Below are 26,600 nucleotides of genomic sequence, written 5' to 3'. Positions count from 1 at the left end.
GGCTACATTCATTTGGCTTAGAAAGTGAACTGGCGTGGCAAATATCAAGATCTGATGAAGGAATAAGTCGGATGTGAATGTACCTATAGATCGGATGAGTAGTAACGAGTTAAATGTGATACAACTGTATAAAATTGTTCCGTATGTTATATTATTGTTTATCCAGTTTATCTATCATGATCTACGAGGAGTAGTTTTGCTTTAATATTTCTGGGGGACTACTTTCATTCACATGGAGATGGAATACACACCGTATATATTTTATCCAAAGATGCTAGTTGCCTGAAATAAAGATTTTCATTCATTAAATAAGTAACGATATTTTTATCAGATACTTACCGCTGATATTTGTCCAATATTTGATTCACCCGACACACAGAACTAAATGGAAAAAAACAGTACCAATCTCCGTCATTGATAAGAAGACAGTGCTACAGTGACAACTGGGTATAAATGTCATAAAATAATTATTGAGGAAAGTGTAATAACGCCAGCTAGCCGAATTTATTATTGACCGGCAATGCAAACTGACGTTAAAGTTGCAACTGGTACTCTGTTTTTAGTTAATCTGTGATTCAGTGAAGATTTGGGGAGCTAAGTGAGTTTTTATTTGCTTATATTTTTATTGTTTTGCATAAATAGGAGAGGTTTCAAATGTTAAACAGTTTTCCTTATATTGATTGACGATCAAACATGCTTTTTATCTTTGTTTATATTATTTGCAAGTGTTTATTAAATCAGTCGATATGTACCTACTTAAACTGTAGATTTAGATTTTTTGCCACCCAAAGAATAGATTATAATTTAAATACTCTATTACCCAGTTTAAATTTTTGGCCACTTATGTTGCGCTCACTAAGGTTATTTCTACAATGGTGTTGAATTAAAATTTTATATTACTGTTCAGGAACTGTCACCTCGTATGGGTTTCCGACTTTCCGTGGCCACACACTAATAATATATTAGTCTGACAATACCATCTCAAAATGGGCCCCTGCACTACTAGTGAGAAAATGTTAATAAAACAAAAAAATATCAAAAGAAACTTATAAGTACCTACCTAGGTAAAATAATTATCTCAAATTAAGAAATTAATGACGAAACGGATCTGAGACATTTCATTGTATGCTATCACCAGGATTACGGTAGAGACTGCCCGTCTCCGTAGGTACGTTATATATATGTACGTCGGAAGTTGCGTTCGTAATTATTGTAGATGGCGCTATGTTCGCGAATATATAGTTCTATACATATAACTATGCTCTTCAAATGGCTTGGATATTAAGCTTAGAATAAATTTAAAAGTGGAAAAATGACTGCATTGGGTGAGACTTGAACTCACGGCTTCTGGATAGATACTCCAGTGCTCTGCCAACTGAGCCACCAAGACCTCAACCATAGCAATCCATAGTCAGCAAATCTTCCCACTATATGGGTCTAGGGGACCCTAGCGACATCTACCGTAAGATCGTTACACTTCTTAAACGGCTACCGGTGTTCCAAGTATTGGAAATTCACCAGTTATGATGTGCTACCCGTACTAAATTTTTATTTTTATTTTTTAACAAGCCGAAACGTCTGTGATCGATGCTATTAAGCTTAGAATAGCTTTAGCTTTAGTTCAAGTCTCACCCAATGCAGTAATTTTTCCACTTTCAAATTTATTCTAAGCTTAATAGCATAGTTCGCAAAGACGTTTCTACCTGTTAAAAAATTTATTTGGCTTGGATATGTTTTGTTTATTAGTGGGTTTTATACATATGTGATAATGCCATCATAAACAGTATAAAGCCGATATTCAAAAATTTGTCGCTCAACATTTACTTAGTATGGATTTTATAAAATTATAGGTACCTACTTTTTGATTATTACGATTCAGATTCACATACTATTTCGTAGACATAAAAATTATCACATGCCTATGACAAAGACTGTTTTTGTGTCGGTATGTAAGTAACGACCGGTACCTAACGTCATGGTTTACTTCACTTGTGAGCGTGGTGAAGCAGAGGCCATGAAAATAATAATTTGTATATAAAACAATTTGCTAATCACAAATAACTACCACCACCACTTAGATGGTTGGCAGTCCTCAGCTGTGCGTTTCTCTAGAAACTTCCTGCCTCGCTAAACTAAGCTAAACTGTGGAATGAACTGTCGCCTGCGGTATTTCCGGACCGATATGACCTTCAAACCTTCAAGAGCGTATTCCCATCTTAAAGGCCGGCAACGCACTTACAACCCCTTTGGTGTTGCGGGTGTCCATGGGCGGCGGTAATCGCTTACCATCAGGTGATCCGACTGCGCGTTTGCCTCCTATTTCAAATATATAAAAAAAACTAGCAGTACGGTATAAAACGAATGTCAATGCACTTAAAAAAATGTTATATACCTCGCTAACACCACACCGTCTTCAACAACAGGAGGAATGTCACTGTACGGAGATAGACAGTCTTTTATATTAACTTGTCTCGATCATCACATAGGTATGATGAAATCGGTGTCTGGTAAACAAGCAACGTATGATAACATTGACAACATTATATGTATGTATACCTATTTATAAAATATTTAATATGAAATATTAAATATTCAAACAATGCAATTTGATCTCGGTTTTCATAACAGTAACAGTTCTTTCTCCTTTACTGTATGATCTGGGGGCACGGGAGTGCCCCCGCCAAGACGAGCAAAGGCCAAGGGCACTACCTACCTTATCTCGAAGCGCTTCGTCGTTTTTTAGAACACTCATAACTTGTGTTTGGATTATTACTACATAGTATAAAACAAAGTCGCTTCCTGCTGTCTGTCTGTCCCTATGTATGCTTAGATCTTTAAAACTACGCAACGGAGTTTGATGCGAATTTTTAATAATAGATAGTGATTCAAGAGGAAGGATTATATGTATCAGCATCAGCAGCAGCGTTGGTGCCCAACTTCGCCTTTTAATATTTTTTCCAAGAAATAAATATCAGTTGTATTCACGATAAATAGAGCCATGAAAAATAGTTAAAAAATAGGTAACTGATGTACTTCGGCACCCGTCTAATAATTTATAATTCATAATTCAAATTATAGTGTAATTATAATTATAATTATTAATAACGGGAAGTTATGTACTAAATAGGCGAATTTAGGGCGCAACCCTTATTTCTAATGAACTGCAACATTGATAACGGGATTTGATCAGTAGGTACCTACAAGTCGTGCCCCGCGATATTGAGCTGTCACCATGACGATGCCGATATGGCTATGGATATTGTTTTCGCGGAGGCGTGGCTGGTTCACTAGTTATCTCAATTTCGTAAGCCTGGGCATATGACTGGTCGTCATGTGACTATAACATACGACCCCTTTTCTTATAAAAAATACAAAAGTCAAATAGCGCGAACGCGAAACGCTAAGTATAGGAGACGGTAAGGTGTGGAATTTGTAAAGTAAAGGAAAACCTAATGATTATATTAATTTATTTAAATAATAACACAAAAATAATACTTTTCTAAAATCTCTGTTCAAATTTACGAACTGAATTAGCCCTTCGCGGCCCTTGGTGACCTGGGGGGTTAGCACGGTCGCATTTTTATCGCTTTTCACCATGCCTATCACATCCTAACAAGTACGTAGATAAGTGCGAAAGTGACGGGCATAGTGACAGGCGATAAAAATGGAACCATGCCACTAAACCTTCGTCAAGAATCACTATTGGTAGGTAAAAATAAAAACCGCATGACAATCCGTTCAGTAGTTCTTGAGTTTATCGTGATCACGAACATACAGACAGACAGACGCGGCAGGGACTTTGTTTTATAAGGTGTAGTGATGATAGCATTAAGTACAATGCGTGGCAATAGCACCTAAACTTGATTTTGGTATAGTTTTCGTAGGTATAGGTGTATAAATAAACATATTTTAAGAATTAAGAAATAATTCATGGATTTGATTTTTTACCTGTCAATCAAAAATAATTAAGGAATACCACAACCAACCCAACCGTTGGAGTTAATCCAACCCTTCTAATATTTAGTTTCTTGGAAGCACTAAGCATTTAAATAATGACAATTAGTTTCTTGACTATGTATTTTCAACGTCTTTAATATACATAAAACTTTAGCCTACACCAGAGATTTATTTTCTAAACAAGGACACAACGATATCTTTATTATAATAAACGAAATTAAGCGTTTTAATTACTACTTTATTTGGACAAGATTCGTCAGATCAAAGTATTCTTTGTGTATTTTTGACTGTTCAAATGGCATTGTATTTTAATATAGTTTGTATGTCTGTTTGCAGAAAATAGACGAGGCACAGAAATGGTGTTTTTCTTCGGGAGAATCACGAAAAGGTAAGATTTTTTACAATAAATAGGTATGTATCGTTTAGACGCAAATGGCATAGACATCAAAAATTAAAACTACCTACCACACATATATATGTACCTATTAAAACATTTATTGCTAATATATGGCAATAATTAACATATGTGTGGTGGGTGGTTTGAATTTGTGACGTCTACCCCCATCCCTCCCCTAACTTTTGCATAGACTTTTCGTCGGGTAGTTAGTTACACCAAATCTCTGTCTTGAAAATTTTAATGATCTGACGATGGCTAAACATACCTACCTACTTAGTGCCAGTTGCACCATACGCACTTGATAGACTGATCAACGTCACCCGGCGCGCCGCGGCGGTTTACTATGAAACTTTCCATACAATAAAATTAAGCGAACTCTTTAAGATGACAAACAGTTTGGTGCAACCGACCCTTAGTCGTTCGATGTTGAAAAAAAAATTTTATTGTACAACAAAAACCAGTCTTTGTGGCGTTTACTTCACAATTCGCACAACTTGTCAGTTCGCCGTTGGCCGTAATTCTTTATCAATCCTCAAAGGAAAATTCCTTAGTGATAATATATACCTACCTACGTAATAAATTAAAGATGACCCCTCGTTTTGTATGGAAACTCCCTTTCTCTACTATCCATACTAATACTTGCAAAAGTGTGTCTGTCTGTCTGTTACCTCTTTACGCTTAAACCACTGAACCGATTTAGTTGAAATTTGGTAGGTGTTCCGATAGTTTGAGTCCCGGGGAACGATATACATAGGATACTTTTTATCCCAGAACTCAGCCCTCAAAAGGGTGAAAAGGGGGTGGAAATTTGTATGGGGAATCAATAAGCGCTTAACCGATTTAGATGAAACTTGGTATGGGGATAGTTTGAGCTGTGGGAAAGGATATAGAATAATTTATATCCCCGAAATCATCCCTTAATGGTGTAAAAATTGGGTGGAAATTTATAGAGTGGACCAATTTGGGCGTGAAAAAAGGATGGTTTTAAAAGCAGATATGTTTTAAGGTACCCAAATTACTAATTCCACGCAGACGATGTCGCGGGCAAAAGCTAGTGAACTTATAAAGGTACCTATTTGTCGGTGTTATCATTTTGCGATAATACCTAATTAGGTGCAAAGGCTTATTATTATAAATAATGAACTAATTAGCTACAGTTGAAGAAATTCAAAAAATAAAACTAATAAAAATCGAAAAAATAGGTACTTAGGTACTTACATAGGAAATGAGATATCTCTACAATAACGATACTAGACTACATTAAAAATCCTCTTGCTCTTTGGCAGCAGGCTCTTTTTTTTAATAAGAAAAGTGGCCAAGGTTGAAAAGATTCGAAAAATAAAACGTACATGTATTTTCATTGGAAATAAAATCTCAGGATGATCTCAAGTGGCATACAATACAATATGTCACTCAATATAGGTATGTCAAATGTTAAAAAAATGACACTAAGTTTTGTATGGAAACTCCCTCTCTCTCTAATTATCATTTTGCGATAATATTAATTAGCAATAGCCGACATAGCCGTTGTTTATCATTTATTAACGGGGGCAAAGGTGGAAAGGCGCGGGCACACACCCCCGCGCTAATCAATACCACAGAATAAGTAATAGTACTCATTATTCAATACGTGCAATCAACTTCATATTGTAGAGAAAACTTTTAATAAAACTAGACTATGAAATTTTGAGCGTACTAGGTACAGCCAGGGTTCAGCATCAGCTCCATCTTGGGTACTGCTCTCCTAATTGCTCATCAAGACGTGTCGAATAACCAAAACAGCGTGTGCCTATGTTGCACGAAACCTGATTTCCACTAGGTACAGCCAGGGTTCAGCATCAGCTCCATCTTGGGTACTGCTCTCCTAGATTTAAGAAATATATATGGAAAGTTGCAGAAACAAATTGGTTATTTTATTTTACGCCTATTGCTTGTATTGAACAAAAACGAGGAATGCATTGTTTTTTACCGTATTTATAACAATATTATTTACTTCGTACGTTTCCGGGACTTTAGTCCCGAAAAAAAATGTTATCGCAAGGCAGTCTCCACTTTATGACTTTGTTCTACCAAGTTTAGGTATTTATACTCTGCCTATTCCGATCACTGCAAATGACAATGGTTTATACTGTTTATAGAAAACGCCAATCTATACTTAAATCTACGCAAATGATGACGTGACGTGACTCGAGTATATAGCACATCCTGACTGTCTGGCATGAGTTGCGTTCTCGCGCGCGAGTCCATACTCACTTGAAGTCGCGCTAGATGTATGGAGTCGCGCGCGAGAACGCAACTCATGCTAGCATCAGATATATATATATATACATTTTTACTTTTCATGTTTTGTTTGTCGATAAACGATTGTGATCTGGGCTATGGTCTTAGTAAAGATTTCAACAGTAGCTATATGTATCGTACAACGTTTAACAGTACATAATGCCCCTTTAAATTTTCGACATAGTCGCGTAATGCGCTAATTATCAATTATCACACTAGTGCGGTAAAGTAGCACCATATGTAATGTAATAGTACATTATGATACAAGTGTGCTAAGTTGGTCATTACACACGAGGCGATATTGTGCGCGCGAGCTGTAAGCGAAAGCTGATGTGTGTAATGACCAATGCACACGCGTTTCATACGACGTTTTTCAACACACTTGCGAGAAAAAAAAAGAAACTTTCATATTAATCAAATTTTAATAGTTAAAACAGTTAGTATTGTGTGTTGCATCTGTCATACTGCCGGCCGCCCCTCGCCCCGGCCGGCCGGGCCGCGCACCGCGCAGGCGGTCGGGCGCGCCGGTGCCCGCCAGTCCGACCAATTACAGAAGGCTCCCTTTCCATGCATATTATTAGCAATCAGTAACCTTATTAACTCAGTCGGATAATATAATGAAAAAGCACAAGTAGAATAATACACTGAAAGAGCACGCGTGTTTAATATCTAGGATTATAAGCCAAAAATCGGTGGAATAAAAACGTCGTTTTGAGCAAGTGTGTTGAAAAATAATTAATTTAATTTGTAAACATAATCAACACGTGTTCTAACGTATGGCATTGAAATCCGGACTTCAGTTGATATTTCCATCAGTCCATCACCTCTGGACCCTTCTAGAATTAGTTCAAGATTACAACTCTCACAAATTCAGAACTACCCTGTCACGTCTTTTAATTTAGAGCTTATTACAATGAAACAAGGCATCATTTGACTTGTCACTGATTTAAATACGAGCTTTTTAAAATTATCACATCAGACTAACGAGACATCTAATTAGTACACAGCCAATTAACGTTTACCTACGACATGTGATTTCCAGTGATATTTTTGTTTACAATACGATTTTTGCGCAGCGCAGTAGTACTATCTGTTTGTGTTTTGATCAATTGAGTTCCGTGTAATAAATAATGATGAGTAATGATTGTCTATAATATTTATCTTAAATAGGACTCCCGAAGTACAGTTAATGTCAAATAAGGTTGAAATCATTTCAACGGTACAGAAATTCAACGCAAAATGTCTATGGTAGCGTAATAGGGTAGGTCCCACTTGCTTGCTATTAAAAAGTTTCTTTTTTGAACTCTCAAAACCAATTTACCTCTATGAAAACAAAAAGGGTTGACGTCGCGGTCAAATCACCTACCATTTTTAAGTCTATCCAATTTATTAAATAAAAATTGTACCTATGGAAAATCACTGCGTGTCTAAAAAATAATCTGTTGACAACATATGTACTTATGACATTCACTCCCTACGCCCGCCCTGACATCATGACCACGATTATTAAAATCTTTATAATGTTTGGCTTTAGTCATCTTCGTCTAATTTTTTTTGGTCTTCGTCTTTCGTATTAAGTTGTTAGCTTCTACAATCTTCAGCATTCTCTTAGATCCTTGATAACAAGTAGTAACTGCGTCATTATTTTTTTCATTCGTTAAATAAATAAAATGTTTATAAAATGTTCTTCCTAGTTTATAATTGGAATAGTTTCCAGGTCCACAAACACGAATGCCTTTCATTTGGTTTGGACCATTTTTTTTTGTGTGATATAATTTATGTATAATATACCTAGGTAATACGATAGAGATGACGTATTAACCTAATAAATGGATCAATCGTGAATATTTTTTTAAACTTTTAAATAAATATATCAATCGAAGATTTTTCTGTAGGTAATTAACTTAATCCAGAACCCTAAATCGTAAAGGTGTAACCGCGTTTAGTCAGAGGCTGATGCGCTAACTGATGGGAACATACTTTTTAGGATCCTAGTTAGGATGCCAGTTTGGACGACTGAATTAAGTAAGGTGTGTGAAGTGTTTAACTTATAGTTTCTTACAGATCGGTTATATTAAATACTGTCCGCGCGCCAATTCCGTGCATTCGGAGGTCGAGGAAGTGGGAGGTGCGCCGCGCCCGTACGTACAAAATGACACTACTCTGTCATGACGCCCAACGTTCCTAACATTCCTCAGCCGTGCACGGAATTCGCGCGCGGACAATAGTGTTATTGTGGTGTGAGAAACCGTAACGCTTAAACAATACGTATGCAATATGACGCGTCAGCGTCACACTGTTCGTATGTTTACTTTTTTGAGAGGATCAAAATGTCCTAAAGGGAATTGTAGATATAAATGCCACCCGGACTGTAAAACTCACTTCTAAGGTCCCTAATTCTCATGTGGCGTAGGCATTCTACTTGGCTCCCGCCTCGTTGCGAATGCTGCATATCGCACCCAAAGTATCCATTGCACATACACGTGACGGTGTTTGTGAAGTCGCCAATCTTTAGGCTGAAAATTACAACCCGAGCCCTGTCGATTTTTCAAAACGTATGTCGCAGGCTAGACTTTACAATCAACGACTGTTTGCTGTGGTACTAATTTTGCACGCGCTACGTTTGGAAAAGTACCTACAGTTTCGTCAGCGACTTATCGGGAGGTGTGTCGACCGGTTATCAACGAGGCGCGGAATGTGACGTTATGTCGTTGAACTTAAACTTTTAGAGTTGACAACAAGGTTACATTACAGGGACCCTAACCAAGATCGAGTTGACAGATCCGACGAAAAGTCCTGTACAGATGTAGTGAATAATTGTTTTCCATCGTGTTTTCTCGGAAACGTTCGTACTTATTTGTCATGCTACTTCAGTCAACCTCAGTACTTTTTGTACCGAGACTGACTCAAATAGCATGATACGATCGCACGTTTCCTTGAAAATACGAAGGAAACCAATTATGCATTAGGTACATCGTAACTATTTTTCCATACACTATCAACGGTTGTCATTTTGGCTATGCTCCCGCAGGAGTCCCAGGTCTATTTGATTGGACTACTAAACTTTGCTCGTTTCCACTCTACTACTCTAAACTTCCTTAACATTAACTACTGCTGCCATTGCTGCAAACATTCAATGAGTTTAAAAAAATTTCTAGCTAAAGTTTCTAGCTAACAAACAACGCAAGACTTGTAGCTGGAATGCAAAAAAACTGCAATTTTTAACAAAAATTGCCCTGCTATGTGTGTGGAAATATTTAATAAGATGCCACCTGAGATGGAATCCTTGCCAATTAATAAATTTAAGAAAACCCTACATGAATGGCTGTTAAATAAAATGTTTTATTATTCACTTCACGATTATTTGAATAACTCATAATATAATGTAGTACATAATGTAATAAATACTTAGTTTAAGAAATACATTCTAATATTTGCATGCTGTTTATGAACGGTTGAATTAGGAGAAACTTTATGTATATATAACAACTGTAATCTGACCATATTCACGCAAATAAAGAATTTATGATTTAAAAACAATAATTTGTCTATGCCTAATAGTATCCTAGTAATCGTCGCCTTTTTTTCCGTTATTAAAAATTAAACATTTATTGAGTGTAGGTACCTAAAGATATCTACTAACGGTACCCACAGTCGACGTTAAGCATATAGTTAGGTAGGTACCTACATTTTTCGCCTAATTACAAAAGTACAAAAGTGCAAAAGATTAAATATATTTTTACCGTCGACTGTCCAGTCGCCATCACCATGTACTGTTCCCTCTGAATCTCACGGCTGATCGTCACTGCGAATAATATTATAATGCAGTGACATGTAGAGATATGCCATACGATAAATAAATAATCAGATATACAAATCTGTAAAGTGTCCAGCTAATATAGATGGCGCTCTTCGACTCCGTACGCTAACTCTGGTTGATAAAGGTTGATGTTTGATAATTATTCAGTTACTATTAAACATTATGGTCAAACAGCGCACTTGGTCATTATTTAATTTCTGATTTTCCCTCGCTATTTGGATTTCACTAGTTTAGGTAAAATACTGGCCAAATCCAAGATCTGGGTCAGCAGTTATTTGAGAACATCACTGCAACGGGCCCGATATCGTTGCCTAGTAAACTTTGGACCCGTTATATATTTGCTATGTGTAATTAAAGTGTGAATTAGGTACTTGAAAAAATCGGGAACGATCTTTTATTTATACAATATATGGACATAAATTATTAGGATATGTCTTGAGTATTAGGTTTGTTAAAAAAATACATTCAAGAATGACATGGCCAGCAAGTGGCTAATCCACCTCAGACAGATTTTATTGATCAAACAGAACTATAGACATTCAGAATCTGAATTCTATTAAAGGACCATCTTAACCTGCTGAAAATTTGCTGTTCGACTAATATCGTCTGATCTCAGATGAGACACCTGACAAAAATCAATCTGTACATAAGCCGCCTGTGATAGCTCTAAGCCAGCAGTGTCAGCACTAAGTAGATACTTATACCTACATAATTACTATAATTAGATATGATCATCGATCGATAATGTTTATTACCTGGACTTATATACTTCATATCGATTGAACTTTGCGCGGACTAAAAGCAATTGTTTGTACCAGATAAAAATACCCTCGTGAATGAGTAAGCGCATTGATAACTTTGATTTGACCCGGATTCTCTGGTTAAGAACCTCTTAAGACATTGTTTGAAATGAATAAGGCACGAAATTCAGTGAATGGAAGATCGAGCCTTCGCGCCTATATTTTATTATTGCCTCTTTTTTTCTACTGACAGAACTGACAAAGCTGGCTTGCAAGAGTATACCTATACGGTGACCTAATATGTTGTTTTTTTTTTTACTTTATGTTTATAGGTGCATGTTGAATATATTGATAAAGTTGTAAATATATTAATAACGGGTCACTCACGTATTTTAAGTCGAAAAACGCTCGACATGTTTAATATGTCTGTGTCTCACGGAAGTATTTTTATTAAAGTTGTAAATGTTGTAATACTTACCTATTACAAAGAAATCCTTGAGGTATTTTTAACATTCCTGTTTTTTTATTCGAATCAACCAAGACATGTTCTTTAATAGTAGACTTCTGACAGGATCTTAAAATCGTCGTTTAAAGCAGTCGCGTACCTGGGAAGGGCGAAATTCTAAATATAAGTTTTTTTTATTATCCTGTTATAATATGTAATCCAGTGACATGCCATACGATAAATAAATAATAGTAGACTTTGTGACATTTAAATCAGAAAAAGCGGAGCTTTTTAACGCTAAAAGTCTCCCGTAGACTAATTCGGAAAGCTTAAATAAATAATAGCTTAATGTAATTTCAATACCATTTCATCGCACAACTAAACCGGTATCAATACAGAAGAACAAGCAAAATAACTTGTTTGAAAAAATATTTTGTATTTGAATAAAAAGACAATCAAGGCATAAAAAGCTTGTACCTAACTAGTTAAAAGTAGCCTTGTGACATAAGTCACTCTAGGTTGTCCTAAATAAAGCTTGATAAAACTGAACGAGACTGCAAGTGACATTGTAATCAATTGTTAATTATAGATTCTTATTTTTTATTTATTTATGATTAAAAAAATGTAATTTAATTTAATACTAATTACAAATTAAATTACCTAAAACTAAAGCTTACAAATAAAAATTACAACTATAAATTTTTAAAAATGCGGTTTAATTTAAAAAAAAATTAGTTGTAATTTTTTTATTTGTAAGCTGCCGTTTCCGGTGCAAAGATGCCCATGATACTCTCATTATACTTATTTGAAGATTAATAAATGAGATAAAACGTTAAACTCCCCTACTTATTGTAGGTTAATAATCGGAGACAGAATAGAGTCAAAAACGTTTAAAAAGTTTAGTGTGATGTGGAAATATCATTTTAATATAGGTACTTACATATACTTACTTAAGTTATGTAGGTACTTGAGTGTATTTTAATTTGTTATTATGAGTTGTCTGTCTGTTTGTATTGCATTTGCTCGCAATGACGATACATTTCATAACACTTCACATGTTATTGTAAATGTTTGTTTGATTTCAATCACATTATTGATTGCTCCTTTTCCTGTTTTCCTCTTTAGCTGTGGCTAACTTGACTAGGTATAGATATATAGGTACTTATTCTGTGACTGCAACTCTCTCGTGGCTTCACAATCTACTTATGTAAGTATGTGCCTCTGACTCTAGGACTCTACATGGCCCTTAAACTCTACCCTATCTTTGTTTACATTTTTATCTTAATTACTAGAAATTGGTGACATAGTAAAGGCAAATAATGACGTCAACGGCCATATATGTATCGTATACGTGCGTATGTATAAAACTAAGCCTTCTGCAATGCCTTTCGTTCCTGTCACAAAATGACGCAACAGTGCCTTGAAGTTGCTTGGAGTTGATGAAACATAGCGCATTCTTACCGAGCCCCAGTAACCGAAGATTGCTATACCAACAACATATCTAATAACTATAACAGTGATAAATCTTTAAAGGTTAAAAAACAAGTTCGCATTTGTTATTAATGTGCACACGTACGTAACGCTCGGACACACCCGCGCTCTCTACCAATCACAGCGCGCCGTGCGCTCAAGCCCCCACTATAAAAGAACTCGCGCGCAACATTTTCAAAATATTCCACATTCAAACGCGTACGCACTTAGTTGGTTGTTAAATGGGTGATAAATTAAATACAATAGGATACTATAGATGGCTCGTGTATCTATTTAGTTTCACGAATTCAGAAGAAATTTAGCAAATTTTGTAATTATAGTTTATTTTTTAATCAGAAAGTATTAATTTATTTTTGTTATTTTAATTCAGTGAACGGTATCTGCTTTAATTATTTCGTATTTTGTAAATTAAACTGAAAATGCTGCACTTCAAATCGGTTCCCGAAGACTACGTCAGGCAGTCTGCCAAGTGAGTACCCATTAGAAACTCTAAAATGGTAAATTTAAAAATTCCTTATGTTTTTTTTTTAAACGTATGAGAAGCAAACGACAAAACGACAGACTTTAATAGACCGAACGAAGCGAAGGCCTTGTGTTCAATCAAAAGCACATTTGTCTCATGGTAACTGTAGTATTCGTTTAATTAATGTTAGATAGAGTAATTTCTTGGTCTAGAATTCTTAGCTACAAATTCGAAAATTTCACATTGTTATCGCGATATAGAAGAAGCAGCACACGCCTGGTATGCCAGGCATAGTTTCCTAATATACTGCGTTAATTTCTCTGAGGCGTTTGACAATGTTTCCATTCCGATTCTAGTAGCACAGTGAGTCAGGTGACTTTCGATCAACTAATATAGATTTTTTTGTGATCGCCAGCCAAGTGACCGAGTGAATTTCGGAGTACCTCAGGGAAGCATTCTAGGACCTAGCACTATTTCACGTGTAATAATGAGCTTAATGGGCTTTGCGACCTGAAACAGGCAGAAAGGCTACAACTAAGTATTTTATACAGGTGACGCGGGTAATTTTGAAAAATATAAAAGATTTCTGCGGAAGATGTGCTGCAGTGTAATTTAAAATGAGTCTTATTGAGTTACAAAACGATGTATTTAAAAAAGGTTTTCTCCTGTTACCCTAAGATTGGCCAGTAAGAGACCGTTGCTATCTTCATTTACATTGTAAATCTGATTCCAAATTTGTTTTCTTTTGTGGTGCAATAAAGAATAATTTACTTAGTTACATATGTTATATTTGTTTCAGATGCGCCCAAGTGGCCCTAAACTATAGCCGCGCGGTGCATGCGCCGGCCCCGCGCAGCGCCAAGCTGCCTCAACTGGCGGCTCTGACACCCAAAGTAATTTTATTTATTTAATCTTTATTCCATAAAATCTGCCTTTTGTACCTTAAGATTTTAACCTACAGTTACGTAACCTGCAATAATATGTTACTCTTCGAAGGTCCAAAAAATATGTGACACGTGTTATGGCTACAAACTCTTTTATGGTGCCAGATATTCTTGTGGCAAGAGGCGGACCTAAATGCCTTAAGGCAGGCTCATATTTTAAATACCAACCGATATAGAGTTCCTCGCCAATGTTTTCTCCGGTTGCACTCTTAATTGGATAATCCTAAAATTTGGCGTATGACTCTAGCCATCAGAATAATAAAATCGGAAGATGTATTATTTATGTTTAAAACATCCAGTCCAATAAAAACTTTTTAGATAAAGCGCTCCGATTTCAATGCTCTTATACTTAAGAACATTGAAACACATACATACATAACATAATAAGTTCTCGCCTATTGAACTGGACCAAGGAAAATGAAGATCCTTTTATCCATCGACATTAGTTACGAAATAATTAAATATACGCGTGTTTCATTGACCAAATAAATAGATAAAACGTCGGGTTAATAGGCGTTTCATTATCGTGTTCCAGATGTATTATAATTTAATTAATACCGATAAGAGAGTCCAGAGTCTGACAAAACAAAGATCTTTCCTGTTTTATCCGAGAACAGTCCACTGCAGTCTTCTCGAGGCAGAGGTGTGGGGTTAGAGCCGGCGTAGCTTTATATGACGTCCATAAGCGCACTGTAATATGCCTACTTGTATAATAAACTATCTTTATCTTTTATATTTATCAAAGTACGTTTAAGTTAGTTAAGTTAGCTAGGTATAGCGCCATCTACTTTAGTTATCAAATTTGGGGGCACAATATGTTCTTAGAGAATCAATGAATCATCATAAATAATCAAAATTATGTAATTACGAATTGCAATATGCAGCCGGCGTTATAAGTTTTAAAGTACTTATACCTAATTTAAAAGATTCATGAATTAAACAAGGATGACGTCAGACCATGTTTTTATTTGCCAAGGGACCGGTGAAGTCAAGTTGTGAAGTGCTACGTACTATAAGTACGTATGTCAAATTCGTGTGGTAAATAATATGACGATTATAATGGCACTTACCTACTCACTGTGTCCCTGCAAAGACTGCGCAGTTAGTTTAGGGCTTAGACGCACTACGCCCATTTCCAGTAATCGATTTGGATTAACATAAAATTAAGTCTGGCTAAAACACTATAAAGTTACCAATAGCTCTATCTTTGTTCTGAGTCTTACAGCCTAGCTTCATCTAAAAATCGGATATGTACTGTATTATTAGCTGTTTTTAGCAACAAAGTATTTGCGTCACAAATTCATAATTCTTAGCATTTACGTCACATTTTGAATCCTTTGTTGTCTTCTACCCAAGTAACAAATAAAATAACAAAAGTGAAACTAATACATTCAGTATTAGTTTCACTTTTGTTATTTTATAAAATTGAAAGAAGTGATGATAAATACCGTGAAGGAAATGTTAGTTGACGCGCGTTAACATCTATGCAGGAAATTCTTTGAAACTTGTTTATACACTAGCACCATATTTGTAAACAGATTGAAACAAAGAAATGTAGCGTAGCTTGAATAAAACCTGCGTCACCGAATAGATTATTATGTATCTTAGGTAGGTACCTACGTAAAAAAAAGTCCACTGTGTAACGAAGCCGTTTGACAGTTAAAGGACACAGCGCACAAACATATTCCTTTCACGTCTAACATGGAGTCTTTTAACTCTTTAACTAACCAAAAGAGTTAAGAAAAGCTTATTACATCTACATTTTTATCGGACAGTATTTGATATCTTTCTAATGAAAGAAACGGGGAAATAAGTAATACTTAAGTACAGTCAGCGGATGAAATAACGCGCCAAAAGTATTTATCTCTCGAATGCTTTTCCAAATAGCGATATATCTCTCTCTACAGTTCAAAAGGACCCATGTAGGTACAGGTTTCACAATCTTATTGTCTTAAATACATAGTGACAGTATCTTCTTTTGTTAAGCTATTCGAGAAAGGTAGGTACTTTTGGATGCTGACTGTACTTACCTCTGATCCCTTTCAGTGCGCAGAAAGTGTCTGACGTACGTATATGTCAGACACCTAGATCATTTCAGTAACACTCGCCTTAATGTGGCAGCATCTTAAGACCTACGGGACTTACCCTTTCCAGGTCCGAGCCTTCGTGGAGCGCAGTGCTGCCCTGTGCCAGCCGGAGCAGGTTCACATCTGCGATGGGTCGGAATCGGAGGCCGCGGCGCTGCTGCGACTCATGCAGGAGCAGGGGACCTTGCGTCGTCTGCCGCAGTATGACAACTGGTGAGGATTTTTATATGTATTTATATTCACATTGTTTAAGAAAAGCACTACATCAAAAAAATATTAGGAGATAATCTTAAGATTTAAATCTTCTCGGGCAGAGGCCTTTGTAATATGCCTACTTGAATAATAAACTATCTTTATCTTTAAGGCCAGTCCAGACGGGACAATTTTTCGCCCAATCTCCTAGTCACCCAATCTATCAAAAATGTTCTAAATATTAAACGGGTCACTTAAGTTTTTTGTTTTTAAGTGAAGACTGCCTTAAGTATTTCGTCGTCCAATATTCTAAAATATGTTATTCCTCGCAGCTACCTAGCCCGCACGGATCCATCAGACGTGGCTCGCGTAGAATCTCGTACCTTCATCTGCTCCGAGCGCGAGCGCGATGTGGTACCGACAGCCAGAGCTGGGCAGAAGTCTGCGTTGGGGAACTACATCGCTCCTAACGACTATGAGAAGGCGGTGGCTGAGAGATTCCCGGGGTGTATGAGAGGTTAGTGAGCATCATCCCTCTTCTAGCTACTAAATTTGTAGGTACTATTTAAGATAGCGAATTGTGTAGTGACACCTCTGGAGTTGCACGCGTCCTTAGGCAGCTGTAACCGCTTACTATCAGGCGGCTTACGTGATTGTTTATCGCCAACATGGTATAAAAGTAGCGCATTTCAGGATTTTGACGTACCTAATTGACGTCTATCCTAAGTGACATGATCTTTTAAGGCCCGTAAATAAAATATGAAAATTCGTTGATATTCAGTTTTATTATTCTCAGACAAGATTGACAAGGTGCGCAGACTTTTTTTAAAAACCGCGCAGACAATCCATCGCGGAGATGTGCGCAGCAGCTACAGGGCTCCCCCTCAAGCGAAGCGTACTGGTAACCTGATGGATCGACCTGATCGAGTACACTTTGCCGGAGGTTCATTGACAGGTTCATGAAGATCTAATGTGTAGGCAGGCTTTAAGCGGTCAATGGATACTGCGACAGCCCGCCCTGGCAATTGAATTGTGAAAACTTTATCACTACGCTTCAATACTGGATAGGGCCCTTTATATGGAGCTTGTAGCGGTTTGCGCACTGCATCTTCTCGCAGGAAAACATTTTCGCAATTTTTCAAATCAGGATGCACAAATATCCTTCTACTGCTGGAGTGCACCTTTTGCGTAGGCTTGAGATCGTTTATGATTTGCCGAAGTTGTTCGACGTAATTAAAATTTATGACAGGATTTACAGAAATGGATGATGAAATAAAATCTCCTGGCAAGCGGAGTGAACAGCCATATGTAAGTTGGGCCGCACTGACACAAGAGTCACTGCGCAGTGCTGAGCGTAATCCAAGCAGGACAGTGGGGAGTTCTTCGACCCATTTATCTCGATCGCTCAGCCGCGCCATAAGAGCTGCCTTTAGGCATCTATGCCATCGTTCGATTTTGCCATTGCTTTCTGGATGATATGCTGTAGTGCGCACTCTTTCAATGCCAAGTAATTTAGTCAAAGATGAAAAAAGCTCACTTTCAAATTGACGGCCTTGATCAGTTGTTATAGTTAACGGGCACCCAAAACGTGCAATCCATGCTTCGTATATAGTTTTAGCCACGGTTTCAGCAGTTATGTCTCGAATGGGTATTGCTTCCGGCCAATGCGTTGTCCTGTCTATAATTGTGAGTAAATACCGGTGTCCAGCCGATGAAGTACTGAGAGGACCGACGAGGTCAGTATGTATATGTTGGAAACGCGCGCTCGGTGTGAAACATCCGACGTTGCTGTAGGTATGACGCTGAACCTTTGATTGTTGACATTTAATACAGGTTTTGGCCCAAATGCCGACATCCTTGTTCATAGAAGGCCAAAAATACCTCTCTTGTATCATCTTCCTACTGGTCCTGATACCTGGGTGACTTATATTGTGCACGAGTTCAAAAGCTGTTCGGCGTAAATCTTCAGGTATGTAAGGTCTAATTGCTGATGTAGAAACTTCACAATAAATTGGTTCTGCTGAGTTTGGCAGGATGATTTTCTTTAATTCAATATTCTTTTTTGATAATAAATGCTTAATAGCCTTGTCATTTTGCTGTAATTCTACAAGTTTGTCATAATCCAACAAAGATGGCGTGGCGATAGACTCGATGCGTGATAATGCATCCGCAACCACGTTATCTTGGCCACTTACATGCCTGATATCGCTGGTAAATTCGCTAATGAATGACAGCTGTCTGGAACGGCGAGGAGTTTCTGACTCAGATGATGTTTTCATAAGCGCGTATGTCAGCGGCTTATGATCCGTAAAAATGATTAACTCACGGCCTTCGAACATTTTTCGAAAATGTTTTACAGACATATATATTGACAATAATTCTCTGTCGAATGTACTATATTTTTGCTGGGCGCTTGAAAATCTTTTTGAAAAATATCCCAAAGGCTGCCATTTATTGTTTACGTGTTGTTGGAGTACACTTCCCGCGCTCTGGTCACTAGCGTCGCAAAAAAGAGCTATTGGCGCGCTATGAGAAGGGTGGGCAAGCATCACTGCATTGTTTATAGCTTTCTTACATGCCTCAAATGCCTCATCCGCTTCAGGGTTCCACTGTATGACAGTTTTATCGCGTTTCTTGCAGTTGTGTAAAAATACGTTTAATGGCGTTTGAATTTGTGCTGCGTTGGGAAGGCTGTCATGATAAAAATTGACCATTCCAAGAAATCTTCGTAATTGTTCAATATTTTCAGGTTTCGGGTAACTGTTAATAATTTGAATTTTGTCATCTGGTGGTTTAATTCCTTGAGGTGTTACTGTATAGCCGAGGAACTTGACAGATTCTTGACCCAGCACGCATTTAGAGGGATTGATTGTGACACCGTATTCGTTCAGCCGTTGTAAGACTGTCCGGAGGTGATTTTCGTGCGTTTTTGCGTCCTTTGATGCAATAATAATATCGTCGATGAATGGGAAAACATAATCTAGACCGGCAAGAACTTGGTGAATAAATCTTTGAAATGTCTGCCCAGCGTTTTTTAAACCTTCTCTCATCATGGGAAACTCAAAAAGACCGAATGGCGTAATTATAGCGGTTTTGTCGATATGATTGTTGTGCATAGGTATCTGTTGATACGCCCGGTTCAAGTCGATTGTAGTAAAAATATTCATACCATGAAGTTGATAGGTAAAATCTCTTAGTCGAGGAACGGGGTAACGATCGGGTTTTGTGACAGAGTTTAAGCGCCTGTAATCTCCACAGACTCGTATGTCGCCATTTTTCTTAGGAACAACGTGGAGTGGACTTGCCCAGGGACTCTTGCTAGGTCGACACAATTGTTGCTCTATCATATGATCAAATTCCTTTTTTACCGCGAGGTATCGGTGCGGCGGTAGCGGTCGTGGGCGTGCATGTACCGGAGCTCCAGTGGTCTCGATGTAGTGCTCGACGTTGTGTTTGGGAGCGCTTTTCATTGAGGATGGCCTTACAATATCGGGAAATTCACTGAGAATGTGATGATATTTTTGTTCAAGATCAATGCTGCAGATCGTCGGCTGCGAGGTCTTACAAATTGGAGTTCTGACAGCAAGGTTGGTTTTCTTGTCAATCAGACATCGTCCGTGAAGATCGACAAGCAATTGGTGGTACTTTAAGAAATCAGCACCGATGATTGGTTTACTGACTGCTGCGATAATGAACTTCCACCTGAATGAACGTTTTAAATTAAAATCTAGATCCAATATCTTCTCACCGAAAGTGGGTATTACGCTTCTGTTCGCTGCATAAAGATTGAAGGAGGTTGCTTGGCCACGGAATCCTCTAGGCTTTGGAATGACAGATATATTTGCGCCAGTGTCAATAAGGAATTTAATTTTCGTGTCATGATCCGTAACGAACAGGCGGTGTGAATTATCCCATGCGCTAGTTTCCGCCTCAGCTAACGCAGGTACTAGTTTTCCTTATTATTGTTTTTCTTAAAATTGCAAGGGATGGTGCACTTATACGCCGAGTCGCCAAAACGTCGGTGGTAAAAACAAATGTCGCTCGAGGAAAGTTGGAGGTTTTGAAAATTGGTGCGCGTGCGAGAATACGGACGATTAAATCGCGAAGCGTTGAATTGCGGAGATGAATATGTGTTTCGGCGGTACTGTTTCTGTTGAATCTTGATCTCGGCTACTTCACGAACGAGATAGTCCAGCTTGTCTTCTAGCGTTTTCTGCGGCGGAGGAGCATCGCTGGTAGACGTAGAAGTAGACGGCTGTGACGAAATTGCTGATATTTCTTTACGTGTTTGTTCTAAAATTTTGTCTGCCATCAGTGCTATGTCGTTTAAATTTATATCTTTCATAATAGTATCGCTCGAGGCGACGATGGATCGAACGGACAGAGGCAGATGATTGGACCACAGGATACGGAGAGCTGTTTCGGAGATGTTACTACCGGCGAGTGTTTTCATCCGACGCAGTAACTGGGATGGCCTTAAATCACCGAGCTCCATTTCGGATAAAAGACGTTGCAGACTACGTTCTTTCGACTCCTCGTAGACGGTAATCAATCGGGTTTTCAAAGTTTCGTACTTTTTAGTTTCAGGTGGTTTTAGTAAAATATCGCTTACTTCGTCCAAATCCTGACGTTCTAGTTTTGCTATTGCGAGTTCGTACATTGCCTGGTCGCCTTTCTTGAGGGGGGCTATGATTGATTCAAATTGCACGAACCAAAGTCTTATTTGGTCGCGCCATATTGGTGGAATACGAATGTTGGTCGCGATACCTGAGAGCTCTAAAATCGGGTTCGAAACTGCAGGTTCGAACTTATCGGTCGTTTCGCTTTCATTAGTCATGTTTTTAGAAGGCTGGGTGCTGCTCTGAATGCGGGGTCACCACTTTAAGGCCCGTAAATAAAATATGAAAATTCGTTGATATTCAGTTTTATTATTCTCAGACAAGATTGACAAGGTGCGCAGACTTTTTTTAAAAACCGCGCAGACAATCCATCGCGGAGATGTGCGCAGCAGCTACAATCTTTAATTTCTACTTTCTCCACCGAGTCCGAGTCGAGCTAAAAAAACAACTAAGCTGACACTCATCTGAGTTGATCAGTATATTAAGACCTCTGCGTTAACCCTTTTTGAATAGTCTTTAGGTACTATTATCTGTATAAACGATAATAGTTACCTTGTAAGTGAAAATTAATAACGCTAATAGAAACAATAATTTATTTTTAGTTGCTTAAGATAGTATTAAGTACTAACATGTAATGTATGGACCATTATGAAGTCGGAATTAAACGAATTTTATTTTATTTTTTATAGGCTCTCTTGCTGTCTCTCTTCCAATTCTCTTTTCTGTTCTGTACAATAACAAGTACTTATTTCAGGTCGCACTATGTACGTGATCCCGTTCTCCATGGGTCCCGTGGGGTCTCCTCTGTCCAAGATCGGCGTGGAGATCACCGACTCGCCGTACGTCGTGTACTCCATGAAAGTGATGACTAGGATTGGTAAGTGTGAGGAAGGAACTTTGAAAGAAAAACGTTAGGAGAAATAGGTCCCAGAAAAATCCTTATTTAAATGTTTAAAAAAGCTGTGACTTAAAAACTTGACTGTCCATTTCTCAGCAGTTGCAATCGCATGGCTCACTTTAAGTTTTTAACTGTTGAAAGGATCAGATCCGGTCCGAGACTTGCAACAAATCGGCCCATAAAAAGGAAGCAGAGGCCTGCCAAACCTTTGCGTAAAGAAATTTGGGGACCCCTGGAATAGAAATATTAACGGTTTTCTTACAATCTCGTAACAGGCAGCAAAGTCCTAGAAGTCCTGCGGAACGACGAGCAGTTCGTGCGTTGCCTCCACGCTGTGGGCGGCAACGGAGCTCCCGCCGTGCCCGGCTGGCCCTGCGATCCACCTCGCACTATCATCCTTCACAAACCCAGTGACAACGAGATCATCAGTTACGGTAAGACACGCTTGCTATTAAATCTTGTACCTACAGTCAGCAATAAGCGAGCGAGGCGAAAATTAGAGAATTCATGTATGTAAACACTTTATTGTACATAAGACAGGTTCTGGAATAAATACTTGATTCATAAGAGCGTAGTGCATGTAGGTAACTATTTAGTTTTGAACACCTGTCTCGCTCTAAAGTGATTTCCATCCAACCTAAAGGATATGTAAACCAAACTGGATGTGTTTCCGCTACCAACTTATAATTCATCGTTTAACTTTTGGTCTTCTTATCAAACGGATAATAATTACCTACTTATCTTAAATGTTTTTTATGCGATGACCGATATAGGTACTCTCAAAGCCATTCATCATAAAAAAAAATTCTGCAATACGAGTATTTAATTGCCAAAATGTGATTATAACTGAAATTTGTATTACAGGTAGTGGGTACGGCGGCAACAGCCTCCTGGGCAAGAAGTGCTTAGCTCTACGCCTTGGCTCCGTCATCGCGCGCCGCGAGGGCTGGCTTGCTGAGCATATGCTGGTACGTTCTTCTGTTCACTATACCTAGGCTACTCTGTCACCTTATGATCATACTCCAGAGACCTGACCATTCTAAGCCTGCCGTACTGGCACCCTCAGAACTGGTCGCCGAACCAGCTCGTATTTGCTTAACACATAAAAAAATCTCCTCATGACGTTAGTTGGGGTTTGACATATTTTTATTGTTAGGTAGTTTAGTAGGTAGGTACATGATTCCCGGGCTTGCCTAATTTATAACAATACAGTACCTTGTTCTACAGATCTTGAAGAAAAACAATCCGAATTACCTCTGGCATGCACAGTATCATTTTGCGTGCCACCCAATTGATGGGTTTAAAGTAATACGGAGTCTGACTTACCTCAATTTGTTCAGATCGTTGGCATCACCAATCCCCAAGGTCGCAAGCGCTACATCGCAGCCGCGTTCCCCTCGGCCTGCGGGAAAACCAACCTGGCCATGATGACGCCGTCGCTCCCCGGCTACAAGGTGGAGTGCGTCGGTGACGACATCGCCTGGATGAGATTCGACAAGAATGGAGTTCTGCGGGCTATCAATCCGGAGAATGGCTTCTTTGGAGTTGCTCCAGGTTTGTTCCAGATTTTCTATTTATATCTAGTATAAAATATGATACTTTTACCTAATTGGCTCTTTTCCGTCCCTTATGACAAGACCCTTAACATTACGGACACATCGGTGCGTGGTGATTCCTGTAACTCAACTGGTGTCTAGTTAACTCAATGCAACTACCTATAGTTACATGAAGTGTAGCAAAAATGTACCTATACAATTATTCCTTAATTTATTATAATAACTCTTACAGGAACGTCCGCAGCGACCAATCCCATAGCAATGGCGACAGTATTCAAAAACACGGTGTTTACGAACGTGGCTGAGACGAAGGATGGTGGAGTGTGGTGGGAGGGCATGGGTCCGGCGCCCGAGAGCCTGACCGACTGGAAGGGGCAGCCCTGGGACCCGAGCAAGAAGACGCCTGCAGCGCACCCCAATTCTAGGTTAGTTGAATAGAGGTCTGAACTCTAAGCCTAGACTTACCGTCGCCACACTATAAAACAATACAGTCATTCGACGAAGCCGTCTAGACAGAGCAAAAAGTTTGAAAAGTCTCGCCTAGAATCTAAACGGATCTAACAGTTACAGTTTTCCTCTCAGGTTCTGCACCCCAGCAGAGCAATGTCCAATGATCGACGACGCCTGGGAGAGCCCGGAAGGCGTCCCCATCTCCGCCATCTTGCTCGGGGGGCGGCGCCCTGAAGGCGTCCCCCTGGTCGTGGAGGCGAGGAACTGGGACCATGGCGTGTTCATGGGGGCAACCATGCGATCGGAGGCCACTGCTGCCGCTGAGCACAGCGTAAGTCAAACAAATAATATACCTGCGAATGTTACTTTGAGCCTAGAAGGCATTCCTCTTGTGATGATGATTGACTAGCATATTTGACGATATAAGTAGAATTATGCTTCAAACTTCACAAACAGAGAATTCATCTAAAAATCCCCTTTTTATTGCACAAAAATATTCAACATTCATTTCCCTCCAGGGCAAGGTAGTGATGCACGATCCGTTCGCCATGCGTCCGTTCTTTGGCTACAACTTCGGCGAGTACCTCCAGCACTGGCTGTCCATGCCGCGAGCTGGCCGCAAGATGCCTAAGATCTTCCACGTCAACTGGTTCAGGAAGGACCAACAAGTAAGACCCTTAATAGCATATTCACGCACCTTGTTAAATCATTCGCACTGCCAAGAACCATGCGTGTTCATTTTATACTGGAAACGGGGCACCCGGCACCGAAAGCGTTAAACTATTTGTTTGATATTTGTACCGCGACAAACCGAGTGGAAACTTGCTTTGCTTAGAGACGAGATTAGAGCACGAAATGCGTAGGCTTTTACCTGTTTATGATTGTCTTGTAGAAGGTTCGACGGTTACTTGCCCCGCTGTCGGAAATCGCATCAAGTTGCATAATCGCCTTAAAGTCAAGAAAGCATTTGTCAAATTGTGATTCTAAGTTGACAGAATGTTTGTTTCTTTTTTACGATTCCCATCACATCAATCACTCAAATTAAGATGAAGAAGAGGCAATTACCTGTACTGAAAATTAATAACAGTAATAATTAATAATTTTATTAATTATTACCTGTACCTGTTCCATTCACAGTATATAAAGAACTATACAATCACTTGTATAGGTATAGTTCTTCAGAGATTCAGATATATCCTAACCTTCCAGGGCAAATTCCTCTGGCCTGGCTTCGGCGAGAACTCCCGCGTGCTGGACTGGGTGCTCCGGCGCTGCGACGAGCAGCCGTGCCACGCGGAGACTCCGCTGGGCTTCGTGCCGGCCCCCGGAGCCCTGCCCGTGGGGGGCCTCGGAGATATCAATATGGAGGAGCTGTTTAGTATTCCGAAAGATTTCTGGATCAAGGAGGTGAGTTTCTTACCTGAGTAGGGCATAGTGTGAGAGCGTGACCGCTCATTTCGATTGAATCCATTTATCTGCTATCGTTTCACGTACTTATTCTCTCGGTCTTAGTTTTGACGTATTTCTTAACACTTTTGTTCTTTTTAGGCGGATTCCGTAGAAAAGTATTTCAAAGAAGAAGTGGGTGACGACCTGCCGAAGCAGATGTGGGAGCAGCTGGAAATCCTCAGGAAGAACATCCAGCGGTCTTAGACAAGCCAAAGATTATCCGTGGAGGAAAATTAACTTTATTCACTGTTGAACAGTGTTCAACATCGATAAACCAAGACTAACAAATATAAGAGGCAGTTCTGACTGATTATACTCCTTATTTTATAAAATCTGATAAAAAAAATTTTTGAATATTTCGTAGTGTAATAGAGGTACCCATAGCATCAATTTGGGACTGTATCTACTACTACTGTAAATATGAATGAATATGTATTATTTATTTATTAATATCCTATTATTTATTTACATTCTGTCAAAACTGCAGTTTAATCCTTTAGAAGTTCGACATGTCTATAAAAACAGTTTTTTCAATTTAGAATATTTTTCTTTCTTTATTGTTGTATTCATATGTCGGCGTTATTTTAACTGAAGGGTTAAAATTATAGATCTCTGGCACATCATATTTTTATGCATTTAAATTCCACGTATTCGATGTACAGTCGCCATCAGATATATCGGAACAGCTCACAAATATCTGAACACGCACCTAGCGGCTTGACAATAGAGGGGTGTTCAGATATTTGTGAGCACCTCGGCCGCTCCGATATATCTGATGGCGACTGTACCTACCCATTCATTTTAAATTATTT

The 26,600-nt window shown here is 38.7% G+C and overlaps 1 protein-coding gene across 2 annotated transcripts; it reads left to right on the top strand.

Annotated features, from left to right (window-relative positions):
* The first annotated feature begins 4,293 nt into the window (after positions 1 to 4,293).
* LOC134750865 (phosphoenolpyruvate carboxykinase [GTP]-like) lies at positions 4,294 to 26,476 on the top strand. 2 transcript variants are annotated; one of them, XM_063686103.1, is made up of 13 exons: positions 4,294 to 4,345; positions 14,393 to 14,486; positions 16,692 to 16,837; positions 17,149 to 17,333; positions 22,190 to 22,312; positions 22,609 to 22,767; positions 23,198 to 23,301; positions 23,674 to 23,887; positions 24,122 to 24,314; positions 24,472 to 24,670; positions 24,858 to 25,007; positions 25,549 to 25,746; positions 25,888 to 26,476. In XM_063686103.1, the coding sequence occupies exons 1-13, from the start codon at positions 4,314 to 4,316 to the stop codon at positions 25,990 to 25,992; spliced, it is 1,902 nt and encodes a 633-aa protein (XP_063542173.1). In that variant the 5' UTR covers positions 4,294 to 4,313; the 3' UTR covers positions 25,993 to 26,476. The 2 variants fall into 2 exon arrangements, with proteins under 2 accessions (XP_063542173.1, XP_063542172.1); XM_063686102.1 differs by lacking the exon at positions 4,294 to 4,345 and adding an exon at positions 13,308 to 13,599.
* The last annotated feature ends 124 nt before the right edge of the window (positions 26,477 to 26,600 follow it).

This window comes from Cydia strobilella, chromosome 21 (assembly GCF_947568885.1).
Source record: "Cydia strobilella chromosome 21, ilCydStro3.1, whole genome shotgun sequence".
NCBI lineage: Eukaryota > Metazoa > Arthropoda > Insecta > Lepidoptera > Tortricidae > Cydia > Cydia strobilella.
This window is presented reverse-complemented; position numbering and strand designations above follow the sequence as displayed.